This window comes from Halichoerus grypus, chromosome 11, assembly GCF_964656455.1.
Source record: "Halichoerus grypus chromosome 11, mHalGry1.hap1.1, whole genome shotgun sequence".
Taxonomy (NCBI): domain Eukaryota; kingdom Metazoa; phylum Chordata; class Mammalia; order Carnivora; family Phocidae; genus Halichoerus; species Halichoerus grypus.
Genome location: NC_135722.1, coordinates 31,635,561 through 31,648,056, shown reverse-complemented (window position 1 = coordinate 31,648,056; position 12,496 = coordinate 31,635,561). Strand labels below are relative to the sequence as shown.

General features: G+C 36.7%; 1 protein-coding gene across 2 annotated transcripts in view; it reads left to right on the top strand.

Annotated features, from left to right (window-relative positions):
• BBOX1 (gamma-butyrobetaine hydroxylase 1) overlaps positions 1-12,496 on the top strand; it is a 59,531-nt gene that overhangs the window by 34,233 nt on the left and 12,802 nt on the right. For both annotated transcript variants that reach the window (XM_036100904.2, XM_078058285.1), the window contains exon 5: positions 11,075-11,180. In XM_036100904.2, coding sequence (XP_035956797.1) covers positions 11,075-11,180 — 106 coding nt within the window. The remainder of the gene's footprint in view (positions 1-11,074; positions 11,181-12,496) is intronic.

The window sequence follows — 12,496 nt, the reverse complement described above, 5'->3', positions numbered from 1 at the left end:
TCACTTGAAGAAATTTTGAGACCCTAGTAAACCACTTGCTTCTCCACAAGCCCTGACCCCCCCTTACCTCCTCGATTTTCCTCTGAGCATTGGGTTGGGACAAAATAATTTCCTGTTAAGCACCTTTTATGTGCCAAGTATTGAACTCAATGTTTTACAGTCATTATCTTGAATCTTCACAATTCTAATAAGAACCATTATTCCCATTTTAGAGATAAGGAAACTGAGGTAGAAGAATCAGGCTTCAAACCCAAGTTTACTTGATTCAACAGTCTGCAGTCTTTCCTTGGCACTGTACTTGTATGGTGGTTTATCTAGCATTCCCCCCATAGTTCCTAATGCCATAAGAATTATTAACTACCAAATGTGGCTTCCACACATATTTATAGCTCAGATGCAAGGGAACACTTTAACAGGATTATATAGAAATTTCTCAAACTAAGTCATAACAACAGCACCAGAATATTCATTCCCATCCCATCTATTAAGTTCAAATTATAGCCAACTGTTCATGCAAAGGGAAAGTGACAATTGACAAGGAATTAAATAACTTGTGACAAGAGAAAATGAAGTTTATATTTTAACCTTGCACATCAAAAATCTAAACCAGCATCTAGCTCCTGTTCTGTTGAAATAAATTAAGCACAATTTGACCTACCACCCCCAAAAAACTAAATATGCTTAATGTGGAATTCTCATAAGCTTTTTTTTTTTTTCTTCTGCAATGCACTGCATTCTTAGTTTTTCATAATGAAACACTTTAGAACTTTGGAGGAAATTGCTAAAACTTTTTTCTTTATGTTTTTAGAGGTGGTTGCCATCTTTCTATCACTACCCGTCTTTATTTTTATTATTGGGAGTATTATTAACCTTTCAAAATAAATTTTAAAAAAAGCACTTCGCATGGTAAAATACAATCCAGACACAGAAAAATCACATAAGACAAATATATAGCTAAATGAATTTTTGTAAGGCACGTGCTCTTGAAACACCATCCACGTCAAGAAATAGAACATTGCCAGTCACTCTGGAACCAATCCACATGCCCTAAGCAATCACAAACCTCTCTTTTCTCCCCAAATGTAATAGCTCTCCTGAATTTTATGGTATTCACTACCTTGTTTTCCTGAGCATCCCTTTTTTTTTTTTTAACAGTAGTTTGGTTTCCCAATTTTTTATTTTTTTATTTTTTTATTTTTTTTTTATTTTTTATTTTTTAAAGATTTTATTTATTTATTTGAGAGAGAGAGAATGAGAGACAGAGAACATGAGAGGGAGGAGGGCAGAGGGAGAAGCAGACCCCCCGCTGAGCAGGGAGCCCGATGCGGGACTCGATCCCGGGACTCCAGGATCATGACCTGAGCTGAAGGCAGTTGCCTAACCAACTGAGCCACCCAGGTGCCCCTGGTTTCCCAATTTTTTAGATTTTTTATATATTTTTTTCTCCCCTATTAGTAGTTCTGTGAGTAAATAAAATTTACTACTTAGACCAGTGCCTGTGTGAACGTATCTCTATTCATTTTGGTTGTCTGAATCCTATGCTCTTGTAAATTCCTCAGGAAGGGCCCAAGAGAACAATATTCTCTAAATTCTTGCATGTTGACAGCAATTTAAGATCTTTATACTTGAAAATCAGCTTGGCTAAATATAAAATTCTTGGCTCACATCATCTTTAATATGTCACTACAGTTTTATTGGTAATCTAATTTTCTTTCCCTTATAAATAATTTGATATTTTTACTTGGACGCCCAAAAGATTTTTCTTTTTAAAGACCAGTAACTTTATAGGATATCTCGGTGTTGGATATTCTGGGGTAACTTTTTCAGGGAGTGTATGGTTTGGTCTTTCAATGTTTCAAATCTTTTTTTTTTTTTTTTTAATTTCAAGAATTTTTTTTAATTATAGTTCTTAATAATTGTTCTCTTTAATCTGGATTTCTTCTTTTGAGGATTCATATTATGTGTATATTAAATCTTCTGTTAATTAAAATTTATTACTTTCTCTCAGATCTTTCTTATCTCTTGTCTTTTTTGATATTTAAGTTTTTCTCCTTTTTATCTTCTCCTCATCCAAAGGTGTTATCTGTTGTGCTTATTCAATATTGCATCCCTTCTAGCTTAGTCTTCATTTTTAATGATTTTTAAAATTTTTCCTTTCTGAGTGTATCACTCCCTTTCTGAGTTTCTATCTCTGATGTAAGTTATTCTTTCATATATTGTATCATTTCATTAATGTCTTCTGGACTCAACAGAAGTAGGTATAAATAGAAAAATAGAAGTTAGAAAAACTAGAACATTTTTTATCTTTGGGGGGCATATCCTTCTGGCATATATTATCTATAGGTATGTTATTTTGCTATTCATTCTCTTTTTCTCTTAAAATAACTTTATGAAACTAAACCTTAATCATGTGCTATTTCTAATTTTTATGTGAATTTTTTTCTTAATTATTAAAAGGAGATATGATTCGGAAACATTTTGTTATGGTTTTAAGCTGTATTTCAAAACAATGGCTGATAACCTTCTAAGACCTCCTGGTTTCTCTCCTTTACTTTTATCTGGAACTTCTTTTTCCTTTGTCCTTACTGTCCCCGGAATGCTCAGTTTGGCGTCATTTTCTCAGGAGGAAGCTTCCTCATGGATGAGAGTTTTATCTGTTAAGTATTTCGAGTTCCCGAGGGCCCAGACTAATCCAGTCCCTTATCACGGACCCCTCACAGGCAGCTAAGTTGGAAGGTGAACATACCTCCCAGGTTGACTGCTATTCTCAAGGTGCCTGTCTACAGGTTCCAGTACCTGTCATTAGTGCTCTGGGAGTTTTTCGGATCCATCCAGTACCTAGTTGCTTCCCTCTGCTTCCTCCTCTGCACCGTTTCTGATGCCACATATTGTGGCTTTGGAAAGTCTGTCTCTATATCCCACTCATATTTTGGGCTTCATGGATATATCTTGTCACCTAATTTTGGTTTAGATGTTGTCCCTGAGTTTTTGGGTCTGCACACTAGATGTCCTATGAAGAAAATTCAGAGAGATTAAGAACTATGTCACCATCATCACCCCAGGATCCTCCTTGTTTACTTTGTATCTTTATGCTTCATGGAGATTTCCATATGAGTTTAATGGATTGAGTAAGACCAATGCTAGATATCAGACAGGTTACTTTTGTTCTTCCAGTTTATAGTGGGGATATTAATTCTCACCAAAAATGGTATGGAGTTTTTCATTTTCAGGAATAAATGCAATGTAAAAATGAGTGTCCACAATATAAGTAGAACTGAAAAGATAATGGCTTTTTAAAACACAACTCTAGCAATTTTGCCAAGTATTGTTTACAAACAACTGTAACGCTTCCCCTAGGAATCAGACAACAGGAATGATTGGTGGCCAAATTATTCATAATTTAAATATACCTAAAACATATAGCTTTGGCCAGGACTAAAGTTAATAGCCAGACAGTCGGGAACATAACACAATTTACTGTCTTACAGTCCATGCCTTCATTCAACAAATATTTTTGGCAGTGGGTTAAATGCTATGAGATAAAGAGTATGTTTCAACTCAGTTCCTAACTTGATGAGATTTTTTTTTTTTTTTTTTTTGGTAAGACTTTACAGGACAATAAGGGAAGGAGAAATTTGAAGCAAAGCCAGGAATAACCATAGAGCAAACCATCCCCACTCTGGCCCATATTTGACTTCTATCACTTCCCCTAAGAGGCTGTGTTCTCTCCCTCCACCAGACCTTCTCACATGCTATTTCTTCTGCCCACAATGACCTGTCCCCTTCTAGGTATATCCTACTCAATCTTCAGGTCTCGACCTAATCTTCACTTCTTTATTCTCATAACACCTTGTACTTCAGCTTTGGAAGGTAAGTCACACTGATTTTTCTTCCCCATAGATCGTATGTTCCATGAGGTGCAAGTACCATGTCTGCTCGGTTCACACCTGCATCCTCAGTTCCTGGCCCATTGTGTGGGTCTAACAAGTGATAATGGAAAAATAAATATCTGAAGCTCAGAAGGGTGACTGCATCTGGGAAGTCATATGGGGATTTGTCCCAACTACAGTTAGAAATGATAGGGGCACCTGGGTGGCTCAGTTGGTTAGGCGTCTGCCTTCAGCTCAGGCTGTGATCCCAGTGTCCTGGGATCGAGCCTCCCATCGGGCTCCCTGCTCAGTGGGTAGTTTTCTTCTCCTTCCCCCTGCTCTTGCTCTCTCTCTCTCACTCCCTCCCTCTCAAATAAATAAATAGAATCTTTTTAAAAAATTAAAAAGAAATGATATACAGTGTAATATTCCTTTGGATGATTATAAATGTTTTTGTTTATTTTAGCTAGGAGATAATTTTCTTTTTCTAAGATTTATTTATTTATTTGAGAGAGAGCATGTGCTCACATGAATGCGTGCACAAGACCAGGGGAGGGGAAAGACAGAGGGAGAGGGAGAGAAAGAATCTCACTCTCCACTCAGCATGGAGCCCAACACAGACTCGATCTCACGACCCTGAGAACATGACCTGAGCCAAAATCACGAGTTGGACACTTAACCAGCTGAGCCACCCAGGCACCGCTAGGAGATAATTGTCTATGTTAGAACTTAAAAAATAAAAATAACGTATGAGCATTATGTTTTAGATCTAACAGAACAAATAGTGATAGTCAAAAGAAGGCATTCTTCTGTTACCTGATGAGAGCAGCTTGCAGCAGGTTGAGATTAGAGATTGTAGCTGTTGGTGATAAGAAATACAGGTTGCAGTTGTAGAACATCTTTTCACGTAAGCCGTACTTCAGAAAAGAAAAAGATTAAAAATAAATCTAACATGGTTTTCCAGGTGTGAGCTGCTAACCAAAAGATTATAAAATCTATCACACCAAGGGTATAAAGAACAAATCTAGCAAAAACAATATTTAAGCATTCCATAAACATTAAAGGATTCAAATTTGTCACAAAACACTATTAATTTCATGAAATATCATGAATATCTATGACTGGCCATCTAGACTGGAGTGGATCTAGTGAATAAGTATTCAAACGAAGCCCACAAAATAGTCTCTAAAAGTCATGATTTTAATGTACAGGAGCTTTTGACAAAATCCTTAAATGGAAAATATAAAAGAAATTTCTTTTTTTTAATTTTAATTCCAGTATAGTTAACATGCAGTGCTGTATTAGTTTCAGGTATACAGTATAGTGATTTAACAATTCTATATATCACTCAGTGTGCATCATGATATAATCTATACTAATATATATTCTATATAATTATATATATATAATTATATATATTATAATAATATAATATATTATAATAATAATTCTATATATAATATAGAATTCTATATTATAACCATCAGTTTCTTCTCTGTAGTTAAGAGTCTGTGTTTTGGTTTATCCGATTTTGAGAATGACACAAGTAGCTCAGTGGAAATACCTAGATTTGTTTAAAATAGGATCTCTGGCAAAAGCAGAATTATGAGCACAGTTTCAATTGCCTGTCCCGGCATAATACCAGGCAAGTCTATACCAATGGGTTAAGATGCTATGCTGAGCCTGCCTCTTGAGTTTTAGAAAAATCTGGGTCCTGCACCTCTGCTTTGGTCATGACAGTTTCTGACAGTCTGCTTGAGCTGCTTTACTTGGAGGAGCATTAGAATCTGCTTCTAATGAAAGATGCTTATAAATACACCCTCATCTCACTAAGGCCCCACGAGTGGGCTTTTAAAAAACAGTTTCTCCACAGGCCAATGGATCACATTTGCATTTATTTCTGCTGTGTTTTCCTTTGGATTTGAGAAGGAAACGTGAAAGCTTAGGGTCATAAACAATCAGCAGCAGCTTTCTTGGCATGATTCATTTCTATAAGGAGGTAGAAAGGTAGACCAAATGACATTTCTAGGATTTTTCCAGACTTATGTTAGACAATTATGAGAATGTTTTATGATTGGAATTGGCAAGCCCCTCTCCTGGGATTTATCATTATGTGAGAGCATAGACTTTTAGGCTATGTATCCCACACCGTGCCTCAGACACTTTAGGGCTTAAAAATGTTTATTATTCCCTGCCAGTTAGCACAGAGGGCTGGAGAACTGCTCCAATGATGCCAAGTCACAGGCCCCATCCCTGTACAAGCCAGTTAATGTCAAACAAAGGAAAGATCCATTCCCTGGCTAAAACATGCACCTTGAATCTCAGCCAGCTCTTGGCCGCATGAAAATTCAGTGAGTTTACCCTTGATCATAGGAGGACCCAGGAAAGGGAATGTAGGTGAATCAATGCAAAACCATCATCACTCTTGAAAAGAAAATCTAAATATAGTCATTTCCTATTCACAATGTCAAAAGCATCGTCTTCTTAGAAGACATTATAGATTCCACAACTTGATGGAATTACTTTTTTTGTATCCTTAAATCCTTTCCTACATGTTGATTATTGTTGGAATGCTGATTGTGACAACAGGCAGAATCTACATTAGGTTTGGGTCACGGAGTGACATGAGGCTCATAGAGAACATGTATTTCCTGGCTACAGTCAACAGTATAATGGATTGTCTGACTCATATTTGAAATTAGTTGCAGTAGGCTATATATACTCTTCTTTCATGGAGTCTCTTTCCAGCTTATGGCCACATAGAGATGGTTCTTTAAACTTTGGTGGAAGATTTACCAGGTTTTCCATTTTAAATTTATTTTTTTATTTTTTTAAAGATTTTATTTATTTATTTGAAAGAGAGAGAGAGCATGAGCAGGAGGGAGAAGTGGGAGAGGGAGAAGCAGACTCCCCACTGACCAGGAAGCCTGACTCGGGGCTCGATCCCAGGACCCCGAGATCATGACCTGAGCCGAAAGCAGACTCTTAACCGACTGAGCCACCCCAAGGCCCCTCCATTTTACATTTAGATGAAATATAAGACAAAACAAAAAAACAGAGCCAAATAGTTTCATCCTCAATCCCAGAGAATGGGGAAGAAACCCTACCTTTCACTTCAGATTCCTCTCCCTAAAATACATCACCCAGAAATTCACATTCTCCTTTTCTTAGAGGTCTTCTGGAGCACTTGCCAAAGCATTATCTCTGCCATGATATTCTCCTGGCCCCCAATCCTTATCTCCTTACCTTGGTTTATTTTCTTTATAGCACTTATCTCTGTTATTACATTTGGTAATTACTTGTTTGTCTTTCTTGTTCCCTGCTATATCTCTAATGCTAAAACAATGCCTGGAATAGAATAAGTAATCAATATAGATTTATTGAAAAATGATTTGATTAAAGTGAACATAAATTAATAAGTAGATATTATGACAGCAAGAAAATGACAAGCATATATGGTGACACATTTTTCAAAACAGCTTTGCCTTATTTTAAAACACAACTTCCTTCCAATTACCCATTGTCTCAATCTGCCGAGGGAAAAGCCTTACAAAATCTGAATATTGATTTAGTTTCCTGACAGAGTTGCAAGTAATCCCTAGTTCATTTATTAACCTTTTTTTCTTAACTTTTAAGTCAAGTTATTTCTTTTGGTCCTGGAGGTAAAATTGATATAACATAAAATTAACAATCTTGAAGTGTACAGTTTTGTGTCATTTAGTACATTGACAATGTTGTGAAACCATTACCTCTATCTAGTTTTAATGCATTCTCGTTAATAAAATTATTTTTAAAAAAACTAATTATTCATCTTGGAGTGGTAGAAAACTAATCCATTACATTATAAAATGGTAAATAAAGGGAAAGAATCAAGTATTTATCTCAGTATCCCTAGGTAGCTACTACATGGGGTAACCAAATACTAGATGAAGGAAAGTAGGTATTTTTAAAAGTACTGACAAATGAAAAAGAAATTAAAAGAAATTATTAACTTCACTATTTGGGACCCCCAATGAATTAGTGAATCTAGCCACTGAGCCTAAGTATGTACAAATATCACAAAAAGAAAGACATCTTGACATTCTGTGTCTTTAACAGAAGAGTACAATGCCATCTATAGTTTTGCCAAAGAGAGGAAATAGAATTTGTCCAAGCCTCTGCATTTAGTTGCAAATTTTCTAGAAACAGAGAGAACAGAGAAACATGTTGAACCACATCATGATACACAATCAGCAAAGTCCAGACTGTGAGGAACTCTGTAGGCCCAAGTCCCTAAATTCTTCAAACAATAAATTGTAGGAAGAACAGGCCGGAGGCGAAACCTGTAGATTAAGAGATTTAAAAGACATAACAATTGTTGCTAATGGGCAATATTAAACAAAGTGTCTAAGGATGCACATTCAAAAAATGCAAAGAAATTATAAATATAGAAGTCATGGTATGGTTACTTTGGAGAAGAGAGAGATGAGACTGGCTGGGACAGGACATATAAACTTAAAGTTATATTTCCTGATCTGAGTAGTAGTTACAAGAGTGTAATTAAAAATTCATTAAGTTCAAATAAAATAAAATAAAATAAATATTCATTAAGTTCCCTCTAAGATCAGGAACAAGATGAGAGTGCTGGTTTTCACCACTGCTATTCAACAATGTACCAGAAGTTCTGTCCAGGGCAGTTGGGCAAGATATAGAAATAAAGGCATCAAATTAGAAAGGAAGCAATAAGTCTATCTCTACTCATAGATAGCATGATCCTATATATAAAAAACTCCACAGAATACACACAGCTATTAGAGCTAATAAATGAATTCAGCAAAGTTGTAGGATACAGGGGCAGTACACAGAATTGAGTTGCATTTATATACACTCACAATGAACAATCTGAAAAAGAAATTTTTAAAAATTCCATTTACAATAGCATCCAGAAGAATAAAATACCTAGGAATAAATTTAACCAAGGAGATGAAAAACATAAAATGAAAACTATAAAACATTGTGAAGGAAATTAAAGAAGACCTAATAAACGGAAGGACATCCCACATTCATAGGAAGACATAATATTGTTAAGATGTGATTACTACCCAAAGCAGTTTACAGATCCAATGCAATGCTTCCCAAAATTCCAATGGCTTTCTTGTGGAAATGGAAAAGCAATGCTCAAATTCATATGAAATTGCAAGGGGCTCTGAATAGCCAAAACAATAATAAAAAACAAGAACAAAGTTGGAGGATGCATATCCTGATTTCAAAGCTTATTACAAATCTATAGTAATCAACATACTGTGGTGCTGGGATAAAGATAACCAGGCAGACTAATGGAACAGAACTGGGAGCCCATGCATCTATGGCTAACTGATTTTGAACAAGGGTGCTGAAACCTTTCAATGGGAAAAGAACAGTCCTTTCAACAAACAGTGCTGGGACAATTGTACATGCACATGCAAAAAGAATGAAGTTGGGGCCCTTCTCACACATTATACAAAAATTGGCTCAAATGGATCAAGGACCTACATATAAAACCATAAGATTCTTTGGAGAAAACATAGGTGTAAATCTTCATGACCTTGGATTGGGCAATGGATTCTCAGATATAACACCAAAAACACAAACAACAACCAAAATAGATGAATAGAACTTCATCACAATTAAAAATTTTTGAGCATCAAAGATCATCACTAAGAAAATGAAAAGACAACCTACAGAAAGAGTAAGAAATAGGGGCACCTGGGTGGCTCAGTCGTTAAGTGTCTGCCTTCAGCTCAGGTCGTGATCCCAGGGTACTGGGATCGAGCCCTGCATCAGGCTCCCTGCTCAGCGGGAAGCCTGCTTCTCCCTCTCCCACTCCCCCTGCTGTGTTCCCTCTCTTGCTGGGTCTCTCTCTGTCAAATAAATAAATAAAATCTTTAAAAAAAAAAAAAAGAAAAGAAAGGGTAAGAAATAGTTGCAAATCATATGTCTGTTAAGGGTCTAGTATCTAGGCTATCTAAAGTGCTCATAGAAATTACAAAAGGACAAACCACTCAATTTAAAAATGGGCAAAGGACTTGAATTGACATTTGTCCAAAGTAAATATACAGATGGCCAAAAAGTATATGAAAAGATGCTCAACATCATTAACTATTGGGAAAATACACATCAAAACTATGAGATACCACGTCACACCCACTAGGATGGTTAAAACCACCAACAGCAACAACAACAACAAAACCCAGAAAAGAACAAGTGTTGATGAGGATGTGAAGAAATTGGAAGCCTCACATATTGCTGGTGGGACTGTAAAGTGATCCAACCACTGTGGAAAACCGTTTGGCACCTCCTCAAACAGTTAAAGATAGAATTATGATATAATTCCATCATTCCACTCCTAGGCATTACCCAAAAAATTGAAAACAGGCGCTCAAATAAGTACATGCACACATATGCTTATGCCAGCACTAGTCACAACAACCAAAGAGTAGAAATAGTGCAAATGTCCATCAGTTGATGAGTCAATAAATGAACTGTGGCATATCCATACAATAAAATATTATTCAACCATAAAAAGGAATGAAGTAATGATACATGGTCCATCGTGGAGGAATCTCAGAAATATTCTGTTAAGTAGAACAAGCCAGACACAAGAGGTCACACATTGTATGATTCCATTTATATTAAATATCCCAAATAGGTAAATCCTTAGAGACAGAATGCGTACTGGTGTTTGCCAGGGACTGGGAGGAGGGCAGAATGGGAAGAAAATGCTTCATGGGTAAGAGGTTTCCGTGTGGAGTGATGGAAATGTTTTGCACCTAGATAGATAGAGTTGATGCTTACCAACACTGTGAAAGTCCTGAGGGCCACTGAACTGTCCACTAAATGGTTCATTTTATGTTATGTGAATTTCACTTCAATAAATGATTTTAAATGCACTAAGCTATTAAAAAACATAACCTACAATCCCACACATACCTCTTCATAAACTCTGTAGGATAGACTAATGTGTAAATGTACTTTTCTCTGAGAAGAGACAAGAAAGGAGGAGTGCATACTCTCAAATGGTAACTTTGGACAAGGAAAGGTTGGGCTTTCTTCCTGGCTCACATCATTATGGTAATTATTTCATAAAATGAAAAGTTTCCATTTCCCCCATGTATCCAGTTCATTCTAACACATTTCCTCTGGCTTACTGACAGCCCGTTTAAACATATGTTTCTTGTATTTTACAGACATACTTGGCAAGTGCAAGACAAAATTGACGCAAACAATGTGGCTTACACAACCGGGAAGCTAAGCTTTCACACTGATTATCCAGCCCTCCATCATCCACCTGGGGTAAGGTGAGCCTCAACATATTTTCCACAAGGCAGGCCAAGGACCAATATCCAAGGACCAATATCCTCCTATATTTTGAGTCTAAAGACTCTATGTTTCACTAGCTAATTTGTCCTACATAGATCCTTCTTCAAGCATAATCCAAACACGAAATCTCTGTGCCTAAAATCCTGAATAGCCTGACATTCCCAAGGGATAGAAGATTTTGGTGTATTTTTTAAAAAACATTTCTTTGTTTCCTTTTGGAAATAACTATTGGCACTTTTTGCTTTGTCTAGACAAATTTTATGATAGCAGTACATCTTGAGGTCCTTTTGCATATTTACCATTCCCAAGAGAGTTAAAAGAGAAAATGAAACCAGGGAACACAATGTAGGGTTTTCCCATTAAGTCACATGGCCACTAATCTTATCAGTTAGCCATCACTGCATGAAAACCACTTGATAACTTAGTGGCTTAAAAGAATACCATTGGGGCGCCTGGGTGGCCCAATCAGTTAAGCATCTGCCTTCGACTCAGGTCATGATCCCTGGGTCCTGGGATCGAACCCCACATCTGGTTCCCTGCTCAGCAGGGAGCCTGCTTCTCCCTCTGCTGCTGCCCCTGTTTGTGCTCTCTCTCTCTTAAATAAATAAATAAAATCTTTTAAAAAAATAAATAGAAGAATATGTTTTTACATATTCTTATGTAAAAAATATTGCACATGTTTTTACAATTTGGGCTGTGTTCAGCTGGGCAGTTCTGCTGTTGGGCTTACTAGGAGCTGATTGACCTGGGTGGAAAACCTAAGGTGGCTTGTCTCTGCTCCACTTGATCTGTCATCCTCCAGCAGGCTAGACCAGGCTTACATGAATTTTCAGAGAGCAAGCCATAAAGGCCTCTTGAGACCTACATTAGTAATCAGCACAATGTCAAATGGACGAAATAAAGTTTAAAAAATTAGACTAGAAGGGACGCCTGGGTGGCTCAGTTGGTTAAGCATCTGCCTTTGGCTCAGGTCATGATCTCCGGGGTCCTGGGATCAAGTCCCGCATCGGGCTCCTTGGTCAGTGGGGAGTCTGCTTCTCTCTCTGCCTGCCGCTCCCCCTGCTTCTGCTTTCTCTCTCTGACAAATAAATAAATAAAATCTTTTAAAATAATAGACTAGAAAACTAAAGATTCTAATTTAATATTTTAATTATCTGCTATTTCTTATGAGTTTAGGTTTTGTTTCCAGGTTAAAATTGAAAGCCTAAGGGAAAGTGATTACATGGCTTTGTAAATATTCTTGAAGTACAATATAATGCTTGACATTTTCATAGTATTTTTTACTTTTT